Raw genomic sequence first — 12,155 nt, forward strand, 5'->3', positions numbered from 1 at the left:
CTCTTTCAGCTGGAGAAATGCAATAGCCTTCTAATAGGTCTCCCTGCTCCTGATTTTGCCTTCATGGACTCTATTTCCAAAACGAAAACTAGAGAGATTCCATTTAAAATTTGCTCATGCCACTTCCCATCTGACTTGAAAAAACCAAGGTTCTTATAATGGCCAAAGCCTTCTATCCCTGGCTACCTCTCTGGCCTTATTTCCTATTATTCTCCCCTGCACTCACTGCACATCAGCCACTCCTTGCTATTTCCGAAACAAGTATGCTCCCATTTTAGGACTTTGTATTAAATACTACTTCTGCCTGAAATTTTCCTCCTCCATAACTGCATAGTACCTTCCTACCTTATTTATTTATTTTTTATTTCACAGAGAGAGAGAGAGAGAGAGAGAGAGAGAGAGATCACAAGCAGGCAGAGAGGCAGGCAGAGAGAAGGGGAAGCAGGCTCACTGCTGAGCAGAGAGCCCAATGTGGGGCTCGATCCCAGGACCCTGAGATCATGACCTGAGCCGAAGGCAAAGGCTTAACCCACTGAGCCACCCAGGTGCCCCCATTCCTACCTTATTTAAGTCTTTACCCAAATATTATCTTTGTAGCGTTGCCTTTCCTAAACATCCTATTTGAAATTGCAAACTCCTATTCCCTATTCCCATTGCTTGCTTTGTTTTTCTGCATAACACATATTCCTACTAATATGCTTTCTGTCTTAATCTGCACTAGAATGTAGCCTCCATGAAAACCAGGATTCTTCTACTTTTTTAAAAAAGATTTTTTTTTTAATTTTAGGAAGAGAGAGCACATATGAGTGAGGGAGGGGCAGAGGGAAAGAGAAAGGGAAAGGGAAAGAATGTCAAGCAGACTCCATGCCCAGTGCAGAGCCCATGCAGGGCTCAATCCCATGACCCTGAGATCATGACCTGAGCCAAAACCAAGAGTTGGGTGCTCAACTGACTGAGCCACCCAGGCACCCTGAGAACCGAGATTCTTGTCTGGTTTACTGCTGTATCTACAGCAACTTGAACATGGTAATGGATTAATACATATTTGTTTAGTAAGTGAACATATTTACATATTTAATCCATCTGAAATTAATTTTTATGAATGTTGGAGAGAAGAATGTACCTTAATCCCCCCCCAAACAGGGCCAATTATTCCAACATCTTGTATTTAATAATCTATCCCACACACCACCACTTCCCCCTGAACTGAAATAGTCTAAATAGAGCGTAATGTTCCATAGAACATTATCTATTTCTCTACCAGTTTTTTAATATTCTAGCTTTATGGCATCCTTTAATGAGGCTTGGCCACATGAACACTGGAGCTGGATAATGAGTCTGTATTCTCAAAAAGAATTTGTAGATTTTCACTCTAGTTCTCTGATATTTCCTATGACTCAGTCCCCCTTTGGATTTCTGGATTTTTCTCTTTCATGCTAAATGAATAATGAACCAAAACACTGGTGATGATGGTGATGGTGATGATAAAGAAGAACCCACAAATCCACCAGCCATGACATCTTTTGGATTAGAGAAGTGATTGATGAACAATGACAAATCAGATAAAATTGACAGTAGTAGGCCATATTGTACAGCCCAAACTTTCACCAGCTAGCGCATAATCTCCAGCTCCTCTCAAAGTCTTCCTCTGAGACTCCTCAGAGTGTCTCACATGTGCCTACGAACAAGCCCTCTCAGCTCCCATCTACTGTCTAAAGCTACAATTGTCAGTAAAGATCCGATACTGCAGAGGTCACATCTTAGATCTGTCAACCCTGGAACTTCCCCTGAGAAACAATTTCCTGTTTAAGAGTAGACTTGAAGGTTTGGAATATTTTCCATGGTAATTATAGAAATTAAGTGAGCTTAGCTTGGTTCACTCAAATTGTCTCAATCACGTTATATCTTTTAACAGCTAAACCTCTGTACAAATAAGGGAAGAAACTGAGTCATGGTTGACTGCCCCAGCAAAATTACACTTTGCCTCACAGGAAAGGGAACCATTGATCTTTGCTACTAGATGTACCCAAGTTCCCTGGGGTGATACAGGTAGTAACAGTAGGGAGTGACCAGAGTTTTCCAGAACCTTGTAGAGAACCAAAAAAGAATAAGATGCTAGTGTCATACCACTATCTACTCAGACACTTCGTAAGGGAGCCAACACTGTACCACCATTTTGTTCTTATTTTAGACCCTGCCCACTTATAGCAGAATTTGTAGTTTCAAGTGAGCATACTCCCTTAGGGACCCAACACATTTTAAAACTAAGAAACTCTAAGAATGAGGTTATCATCACTGGATACAAATTTGGTCCCAACAAAAACAAAGCCAGAAACATTTCCAGCAGTCATTAAGGTCTTCAGAACCATGACTGACATCAATCTGTAGCCAAAAATGTCAGAATTCTTCTGAGTCTAACAGGAAGACATGCCAAAATAAATACACAAATTTAATCATTTGGCAAAAAAGCCTTCTAATAAGAAAGTGAAATCAAAGGAGAGACCTCAAATGTTGATTATAGAATGCATCACTTCCCCAACAATGACAAAGCTGTATCATCAGATAACTCAGTCCAGTGAACTTTTTATATTATTGTGTCAACAGCAGAGCCTCTGGGAAAGCTGAATTGAAAATAAACAGATTTTTTTTTTTTCATTTTCTATGTCAGGACATTTGAATGAAAACTGGTTAGGTTTATTTACATTATTTCAGTGACATCTAGAAACAGCAGCGGAGACTATGAGTGGGAATGACACATCCCTCTTACCAGCTCTGAGAACGCATGTGGAGAGGCTGCATTTAGATGAAGAGAAAAGGGTCAAATTTAAGGTAAATGAATAAGAAAAATGCCTTGATGACTTCACCCATGGGAGCATCCTCTAGCTTTTGCTTTACAGATTGTCACAGCCTGGCGTTTTGAGTGACTCGGGTAAACTCAACCACAGCAAGCCAAGGTGCTTAGGCCTGGATTTTGTAAGCTTGTAGAGAGGGACACTGTAAGAAGTGGCTCTTGTGCTGCAAACGCCCTCACGCTATTTCTGAAGAGCGCATTGGTGGGCTCATGTTACCTTCCTTTTGAGCACTACAGGGTCAGACCTCCCTATTCTGATGTGCTGCCAATCATGTGAAAAAATATGCTCGGACTGGGGAGTCCAACTTCTAAGTGCCTTGCTCATCCTCCACATCTGACTTTTGGTTATTTCTTGCTTTACAGGATCTTTACAGATAGTACAGGGAGATGCCAGAACTGTGCTATCCCATTGCCACTGAATTCCTAGCCTTCTCTGTGCCTTTGCGAAGACTTCTAAAACAACTAGAGGAAATGCCCTGTCTTCAGCCATATGCCCAAACTAGGAGGCTTATCTGCCCTGATCCCCCCTCTCATCTGGCTGCTATGGTGTCAGTTCAAGTCTATGGAATGTCTACCCGCTAGTCCTGGCTTACTGAAATCTTGGATGGTCATCGTGGAAGGCTCTACTTTTTCCAGGAAGCCATCTTTGCTTAATCTAATATAAACCGATCTGCCTCATTAATAATTGTTTCTCCCTCAAGGCTAGAGTAAGATCTTCAGAGAACCATGGCTCTGAAAAGGTTTTGGTATTCTTCCATTATTCAAAATGCAAACAATACTAAAATATAAAATATATGTACAAAGGTCTAACCAGTTCTACCCACCCCCTCCATAATTGCCAGACAGGAATTTTTTTTTTTTTTTTGTGGGGGGAGGGAAGGGACAGAGGGAGAGAGAGAGAGAGAGAAAATCTTACGGAGACTCCATGCCCAGCACAGAGCCTGATGTGGGGCTCAGCTCATGACCCTAGAGATCACAACCTGAGCTGAAATCAAGAGTCAGACACTTAACCAACTGAGCCACCCAGGTGGCCCAACAGGAGATTTTTAAAACATATATAAAATTCTTTCAAAAATTATTTTGGTCCCTCTGATTTGGTAGTATTCAAGATGATGCTAAGGCTTTCTGTCTATTGGATTATTGACCTGCTTCCTTCACTAGAAGAAGAGATTGGGGACTTTGGCTGATTAATCACTGTATCTCTGAAGCCCAGAATATAGCATCCACATACAATAGGTGTTCAATTTGTTCAACTAATGAATAAAAGGGAAATTTTCTGGCTGTCTTCAAATGTATCAAGACCTTCATGTGGGGGATATGTAGGAGGGGATACCAGTTTAGGTTTTCTCCTGTGCTTCTTAAGACAAGGACCTATGTGGGGTGCCTGCGTGGCTCAGAGGGTTAAGCCTCTGCCTTCGGCTCAGGTCATGATCTCAGTGTTCTGGGATCAAGCCCCGCATCGGGCTTCCTGCTCAGTGGAGAGCCTGCTTCCCCCATTCTCTCTCTGCCTGCCTCTCTGCCTACTTGTGATCTCTGCCTGTCAAATAAATAAATAAAATCTTAAAAAAAAAAAAAAAGACAAGGACCTATGCATGGGAGCTACTGGGACTGAATATAAGAATTCTGTGACATTTAGAGTTGGTCAGCATTACCGTTTTATGGCCTTGTGAAGTAATAAACTCCCCATCTGTAGAAGTACTCAGATTCGAGGAGCATCTGAAAGGGAATTCCTTTTTCTAGAGAGGAGTTGGAAGAGATGCCTGTGATACACAGAATGATGATGCTCCCAATGATGTCTACATCCTAATCTCTAGAACCTTTGAGTGTTATTTTACATGGTAGAAGGCATTTTATACATGTGATGGACCTTAACATGGGGAGATTATTCTGGACTATTGGGGTGAGGGGAAGAATCTAATTATGTGTCCTTAAAATCAGACATTTCCTGGCTGATGTTGCAGTCAAAGGATAATGTGAAGAACAGAGAGGTGCAATATTGCTGGCTATGAAGAAAGAGGAAGGGGGCCACAACCCAAGGAATATGGTTAGCCTTTAAAAGAAAAGGCAAGAAAAGAGTCCCCTGCCCCACACACAGCCTCCAGAAAGGAACACAGCCCTATTAGCACTATTTTTATGACTTGTGTTGAGTTTTTGACTTCTGTTGGAACTCTAATGTACAGAACTGTAAAATAATAAATTTGTGTTTTAATCCATCAAGTTTGTTGGAAAACGAATACAACCACCTGTAAGGTTGTTTTCCAGATCTAGGGTTCTATAATGCTGAATTGTTGGGAGGAAGGCCTGGATTAGAGCCAGGAAAACAACTCCAAAGTTGAGGGTTTTTAAGCATGGAGGTTGTTTATTGAGTAGATTGTGAAATCCCTATCTCTCACAAGTTTAAAGATCAGAATGGGTGAATGTGATTGGTCTAGAGCTCAGTCTAAAGTTCCATTACCCAAGACTTCTGTGGGTAAGCTAGATGAAGTCTCACTTCCTGGAGTCTATAAAGGGTCTCAGAAGTGAAAAGGTAGGGTTTCTGTAAGAATGGAGCAAACTGCGTTCATTCATTCAAATAGCCTTTAAGTGCAATTTCCCTTTGGAATGCTTTGGGTTTTAGGTGAAAATGTTCAAAATGAAGCAATTTAAAAATTTCTATTTCCTATTTGGAATGGATATAAAATTTCACATATAACACAGCCATTGATCTTATGATCAAATGAGCCTGCCATTTGATTTTGAGTGTTTGAGCAAGGCTGCCTATTTCCATAAAAAAGTCTGTTATAATAGGAACCATTTTGATTATTTCTTAAATTTAAGAAAACTCCCTTTTGCCTCAGGGGAGCACAAGCCTTTGAGCCTGCAAATCAGTTTTCACACAAGGAGAACCCTCTCCAGGAACCTGTTCTGACTAGCCAACTAAGGTTGGAGTTTCACCTGAAACTCCCTCTGATCTGTGCCTTCATGTGTCACTGGCCTCTGGCTTCAAGGAAGTCAGCACGTGTGCCTTAAGAAGTACCTAGATGTTGCTGCTCTTTTTGGGGGGGGGGCATTACACTTGTTTTGGAAAGTAAAATGTAAATTGATATGGACTGTGGATAATTCCACGAGCAATTCAGCCATATGTAATGTGAGGGATTTCTCTGAAACTGATAAATGGTATTTTGACCACAGAGTCACTGTCTCAAGTCCGCCTCCCTTCCCCATGTGGAATTCAGTTAGATTCTTGTGTCTGTTTGAAGGGAGGTGGAGAGGGAGTGTATATAGAGGGCAGCTAGTTATAATTGCCTCCTTTGCACCCTCAGAATGTCTCATCTGTCCTCATGCACCAACCAGTTTAGTGGTAAAGAATCTAATTTTGCATCAGCGATGATGAGGCTACTTCACTTAGGAGCTAGCTGCTGCAGCTGGGCTTAAAAATCTGTTAGCCGGGAGATACCATCATGATGGGCTGGATGTGGCCTTCAAATGACCAGTTACACTACCTAGAATTCCTAGACCTCGGACATTAACCCCATTTCATCCAGAGGACACTGAAGAGGAGAGAACTGTAGAGTCTTATTATAGGTCATCTTCTGACTGCTAGTCCTATTTTTTGACTCCTAGTCTAGTGCGCTTCATGGTTCAGAGCACTATGACCCAAACTGGTTTCTAATACAGCTGAGGCTAAACATTTCATAAAGAGATTTAGCATCTTGGTTAAGAGAACAGCCTCTGGAGTCTAGGCTAACTGGGTGTGAATCCTGTCACTTACTGGCAATGTGACCCTGGGTAAATTGCTAACCATGAATTTACCCAGCAAGTCAGAATTTGGCCTAATCCCTGCTAAGGAGATTCCAACAAGGGCTTGGGTAATTTTTATTCAACAAGCACATCCGATGGGAGCAGGGAAGGGTGGGTGGACGTGGTTCAGAGGAGTCAGAAATTGACTGAGACCCAGAAAATCAAGACGCATGACATTTCTTGGTCACCAGAGTTTGCCGGCCACCATTCTTACCGACTACACCAGAAAACCTTAAGAATTCTCATACTCCGCCATCCCCAAGGCTACTGGCCCCGTCTGAGTCTGACCATCAAACATTCCCCATTCTTGCGCCGGCTTAAGTTTTCAGCGCTTGCGCCGTCCTATTGTCTCCTCCCAGCTTTCCAGTCCGAAGGCTGGGATCTCCCACGTTGCTAGGGCCACAGGAGCCTACGGTGGCCGGACTACTGTGGCTCCGCTGGCTGCACGCAGAGCGGGCGACGGCGGCCGAGGAGGCCCAAGACCCAGGCTTTGCCAGGTCGGGGTCCGCACTGACGGCTGTGCGCGTGCGTGCCTCCGTGTACTCAAGGATCAGAATCTGCGGAGCTGCGGGTGCGTCGGCGGCGCGCGTGGGCGCGGTCCTGAGCACGGCTGGGGCGGGGGATGGGGGAAAGGGGCCGCGCCCTGGGCGCGGTCCCGGAGTCTGCGGGCGGTGTGAAGCCAGGCTGCGGGGGCCGGGTAGCCCGCGACGGCCCGCGGCTAGCGGCTCTCCAGCTCTGTATCCGAGCTAGCTCACCGGGGCCAACTGCGAGCGCTCCGCAGACAAACGCGAACGCGCGAGCTAGTGGCTGGGCGCTCTGCGGACAGAGCCGAGTTGGCCGGACCACTTCAAGCCCTGTGACTGGCTAGAGACTTGACCATCGGGACGCGCTTCAGCTGTAAGTGGGACCTGGTGACAGCACTCCCTTCAAGGCGGGCGTGGCGAGGGCTGGATGAAGAGCGAGAAGCCAAGGGGATGTCTTTCTACATCACCTGCAACTGGGAAAAGCAACCCCTGCATTCTTGTGGCAGCTCGAGTTGTTGGCGCTTTATCTCACTTTTTGGAGGGTCGGCTTCTGGGAGGCTGTGTTGGGGACAGCTTTCCCAGATTTGGGAAATTTACCAGTAACTTACTGGATTTGCTCTGTTCTTTTAACCTACACATTTCAAAAACGTTTCTTCTTAAGGCTGTATATTCCTTATAATGTATTATTTTCACGAATTACTGTGCTAGTGGAAAAGAAGGTATTCAAAGGTGTATATATATGAGAAGACTCTTCAGGGAAGTGTTAGATTGTGGGGCAGAAGGCAACTCACCAGACAGCCAGCATTGTTGCGTGAAGAACCGTGGGAGCAGATATTAGACTCTTTTAGGAATCATGGTTGGATTTTCAGGCATTTCCTGTTAAATCATGGTAAAGAATATATATTTGTGAATAGAGGGGCCCATTTTATATCTTAGAAACAAGCCTGATGGAGTACCTGGATATTATGTTTTAGGAAGTATGAGCCCATTGTGGTAGGCTGAAAATGCACCCACCCCTAAGATTTCCACTTCCTAATGCCTGCAACCTGTGAATGATACCTCATTTGGAAAAGAGTTTGCAGCTGTAATTGAATAAGGATCTCCAGATGGAGAGGTTATCTTGGATTAGCTGAATCGGTGCTATTACAGGTGTCCTTAAATAGAGAGAAGCAAAGAGAGATTACACAGGAAAAAGAGAAGATGGTCATGGGAAGATGAAGGGGGAGAATTGGAGTTTTATGGCCACAAGCCAATGAATGTTGGCAGCCATCAGAAGCTGGATGAGATGAAGACTGGATTCTTCCTTTGAGCCTCCAGAGAGAGCAAGGTGTTTTGTCGGTACCTTGATTTTTTTTCTCTTTTAAAGATTTATGCATTTATTTTAGAGAATGAGGGCGTACTAGTGGGGCAGGGAGAGGGGGAAGAGGGAGGGAGAGAATCTTAAGCATACTCCGCACTGAACGCAAAGCTCCCTCTGAATGCAGCGCGCATGGTGAGGTGGGACTGGATTCCAGGACCCTGGGATCATGACCTGAGCCAAAATCAAGATTCAGCTGCTTAACCAACTGAGCAACCCAGGTGCCCCATGAATCAACACCTTGATTTTTGGTTCACTAGGACTAATTTTGGATTTCTGGCCTAGAGAGCTGTGGTAGAATACATTTCTGGTGTTTTAAGTCAGCAAGTTCATTATAATTTGTTACTGTAGCCACAGGAAACTAATGCTCATTATTAATTCAGAGAGCTACTAGATCTCCAAGTCCACAGAACATGGAATTCATTGATACTAGCTTTGCCCTATTTTTCTTCCACAGAATATCTTGACTGTGGTTGATGATATTGAGAATGACTTGGTGACCTTGAGTAGCATGGCTTCAGCCCACTTCTCCAGGTGTTTTTTGCTTGGTGTTGGTTGGCAGGGATAGCAATATAAACCATAATGTCCCTGTCAAGGCTACAAGGTCAACATTAGCCTGTCAATGTCCATGTTGGCTTCAGAATGTTAAAGTTAATTGTTGACCCTGCCTCTCCACGCACTGTGAGAATTGGATAAGCCTCACAGTCGGTGAGTGGTAATAAGGTGAGCCAAGTGAAAAGAAATAAAAAGAAAAAAAAAAAAAAAGAAAACCCCTTGGCTGTTTATATCAGCATTGTGAGCAAATTTCTGTTGTACTGGGTTTATAAATCATAACCTATAAACAAACCCATGAAGTCAAGATTGATTCAGGAGCCCAGGCACTAGTTCTAGCTCTTCTTTAGGCCATTTACTTAACATTTCCTGAGAGATGAAAGGGCACGAGACACAATAACAATACATATTATTTAAAAACACATGTATTAGAAACTGGACTAAGTGCTCTCTCTCTCTATATATATGTATAATCTTATTTCATCTTTGTGACAACCCATAGCAATAGCTTATCTTCATTATACAGATGAAGAAATTGAGTTTCAGATAAAATTAAGAAAACTTTCCCAAAGTTGCAAAATCAGTGGCTGAGCTGGGATTCGGACACAAAGATGTGTTTTTTTCCCAAGTATATACTGTTAATCACCATTGAGTAGTTCATACATGTAGAGACAGTGGAAAGGTACATCATTATGCGTTATAAATTAGTCTTTATTGATGTCATTATGACTTTAATTTCATAGCATCAAATACTCACACAAACTCTAGAATCTGTTCCTCCTAGACTCAGTGTTGGATGTCCTTACTCTGAGTAGCCCCAGTAAACCAATGAGGATTTCTGGGGGTCAAGACTTTGATAATGTATTTATTTTGGGAAACCAAGCTCAAATCCCACTCTATCAGTGAAGACTTCTCTCCTTACTACTTATCGTGGTGAACTCTCATGACCTGAAGATTGCTATAACTGCAGCCCACAGGTCTGGAAACCAAAGAAGCCTCATTCCCTGTGATTATCCTAACTATGCTATAATTTCTTACTTAATTCATCATTTAATGCAAGTTACACATAATGCATTTTAAATTTTCTGAGCATTTGAATTTATTTTAAGCCACAAATCTTAACAGAGCTCTGAATGTGGATTATTTTCCCCCCAAAGTATTACAGATCCAACTGCTAAAACCATTGGGTAATACTTCCAAAAGCCTGAGTGAGGGGCAGGATATTGTGACCATGAGGGAGTGAGAAAGAGCCAATATAACAATGTGGTCTGAAAATCACTCCTGTGGCCAGTGGGAGCTCAGTTCCTCTGGGAATGTTCTGGATGTTTTCTAGAACTACTTGTTTTGAAGGGTGGGAACCTGCTTTCTGCCACTGGTAAAGGTTTTCCCTTAGCAGGGGTGTGGAGAAGAGGCATGGGGAGCAGAGGGAACAGCAACCATTCTCCTATATTTCTGGGCAGAGCTCAAACAGGCCAGTGGCCTTCCACTGCTTCAGCTTCCGAGAAGTCTCTGAGGCAGGACACCTACAGACAAAGGTATGCCCATTCCTGTATTTAACAAGTGTTGAATACCTGCAGATTTTCGGGCACACTGCCTGGCACTGGAGATAGAATGTTGAATTAGACTTGGTTCTTGTCCTTGTGGGAATTAGAGTCTAGTGAGGTATCACATGCCAGAGTTTATAGGCAAGGAAGTGACTTGAGTATAGGGACCCAAAAGTTGTTCAACGTTCAATCTAATTGGAAAAAAGAGGGTGAGGAGCAAGAAAGACTAAGTAACCAGGGGTCAGGTTATAGAACACTCTTGTTAAGGAGCTTGGGCTCCATTTTGAGGGCAGTCATGTTCTTAGGCGGAGAGTGACATCATCATACTTGTATTTTGAAAAGAAATAAGCACATGGGGTAGGACATAACTAAGGAGGAGGATCATGTGACAGTGCAGGTGAGAAACTGGTGGGTCATTGTAGACTTTTGGCAATGGTGGTGGATGGAGAAGGTATTTAAGAGGAAATTGACAGTTGAATGTGGAGAGTGAATAAGCTGAAGGGTTTTAGTTTGTTTTCTGGCAGCACGATAGATTGTTAAACTATTTCTCAACTTACAGGAAATGTAAGGTGGAATAGGTTTGGGGTGATTTGAATTTGGGCCTCTCTCATGGTTATGATTATCACCTGGATGTTAGAATGGATGGACTCTCACACTGAGAGCGGTTCAAACAAGAAAAGAAGGGAACCAGGAAAGAGTTCTGCTGCCCACTGATGTTTTGGAGGTGGACAGAGACAGAAGATGCTCCCAGGAAGTGACATAGGGATCTAAGAAGAGTCTGTTGGAGCAGTTGACAAGCAGGACATTGACAAGAAGTGATGTTTGTGAGCAGTTTCTGGGGAGTGGTAGTACCCAGATTTCATCAAGCTGAATGGTTAATGAGAGTTGATAAAGCAGAGTCCGCTGGTGTAGATAGTGCTTCCAGGAGGTTTGTCTTTGTATCAGTTCCTTAGAGCTGCTGTATCCAGAAGTTTGTGTCAGCTTCTTAGAGCCCAACAAACCAGGTGGCTTAAAACAACAGAAGTGTATTTTCACAATTCTGGAGGATACAAGTCTGAGATCAAGGTATCCATAGAGCCATGCTCCCTCTGAGGTTTTGAGGAGAATCCTCTCTTGCCTTTTCCTAGTTTTTGGCGGTGGCTATCAATTCTTGGTGTTCTCTTGATGATAGACCCATCACTCCATTCTCTTTGTCTATCATCATGTGGCACTCCTCTTGGTGTGTTTCTGTCTATAGACGGCACTTTCTTCTTATAAGGACCCCGATCCTATTGGATCAGGATCCACCTAATGACATCTTCTCAACTCGGCTACATTTACGAAGACCCTATTTCCAAGTAAGGGCACGTTCTCAGATACCAGGGATTAGGACATCAACATATCTTTTTGGGGGTCCACAGTCTAGTCCATAGTAGTCTTTCAAGGGGAGGCTGGGAAGAGCATCCTTAAAGTAAAAGTATAGACTAGAGAATACCAGGAAATGAACTGAAGACAAATTTCTCTGCAGAGCAATGGTCAGTCTTTTTAAAATTTATTCATTTATTTTT

The 12,155-nt window shown here is 43.2% G+C and overlaps 1 protein-coding gene across 7 annotated transcripts in view; it reads left to right on the top strand.

The window, feature by feature from the left end:
• The window catches only part of RNF6 (ring finger protein 6), a 38,751-nt gene extending 34,323 nt beyond the window's left edge, over positions 1-4,428 (top strand). For 2 of the 7 annotated variants that reach the window (XR_014308097.1, XM_082750885.1), the window contains one exon: positions 3,215-3,696. Coding sequence is in view for 1 of the 7 variants with exons in the window: in XM_082750887.1 (XP_082607013.1) it covers positions 3,215-3,229 (15 nt within the window). In the remaining 6 variants the exon portion in view is untranslated. Of the gene's footprint in view, positions 1-2,668; positions 2,830-3,214 lie in introns of all 7 variants that reach the window. The other 5 variants (XR_014308096.1, XR_014308098.1, XR_014308099.1 and 2 more) reach the window with 5 other exon arrangements.
• The last annotated feature ends 7,727 nt before the right edge of the window (positions 4,429-12,155 follow it).

The sequence above is a fragment of the Mustela nivalis genome (genome assembly GCF_964662115.1).
Source record: "Mustela nivalis genome assembly, contig: HAP1_SCAFFOLD_2012, whole genome shotgun sequence".
Taxonomy (NCBI): Eukaryota; Metazoa; Chordata; class Mammalia; order Carnivora; family Mustelidae; genus Mustela; species Mustela nivalis.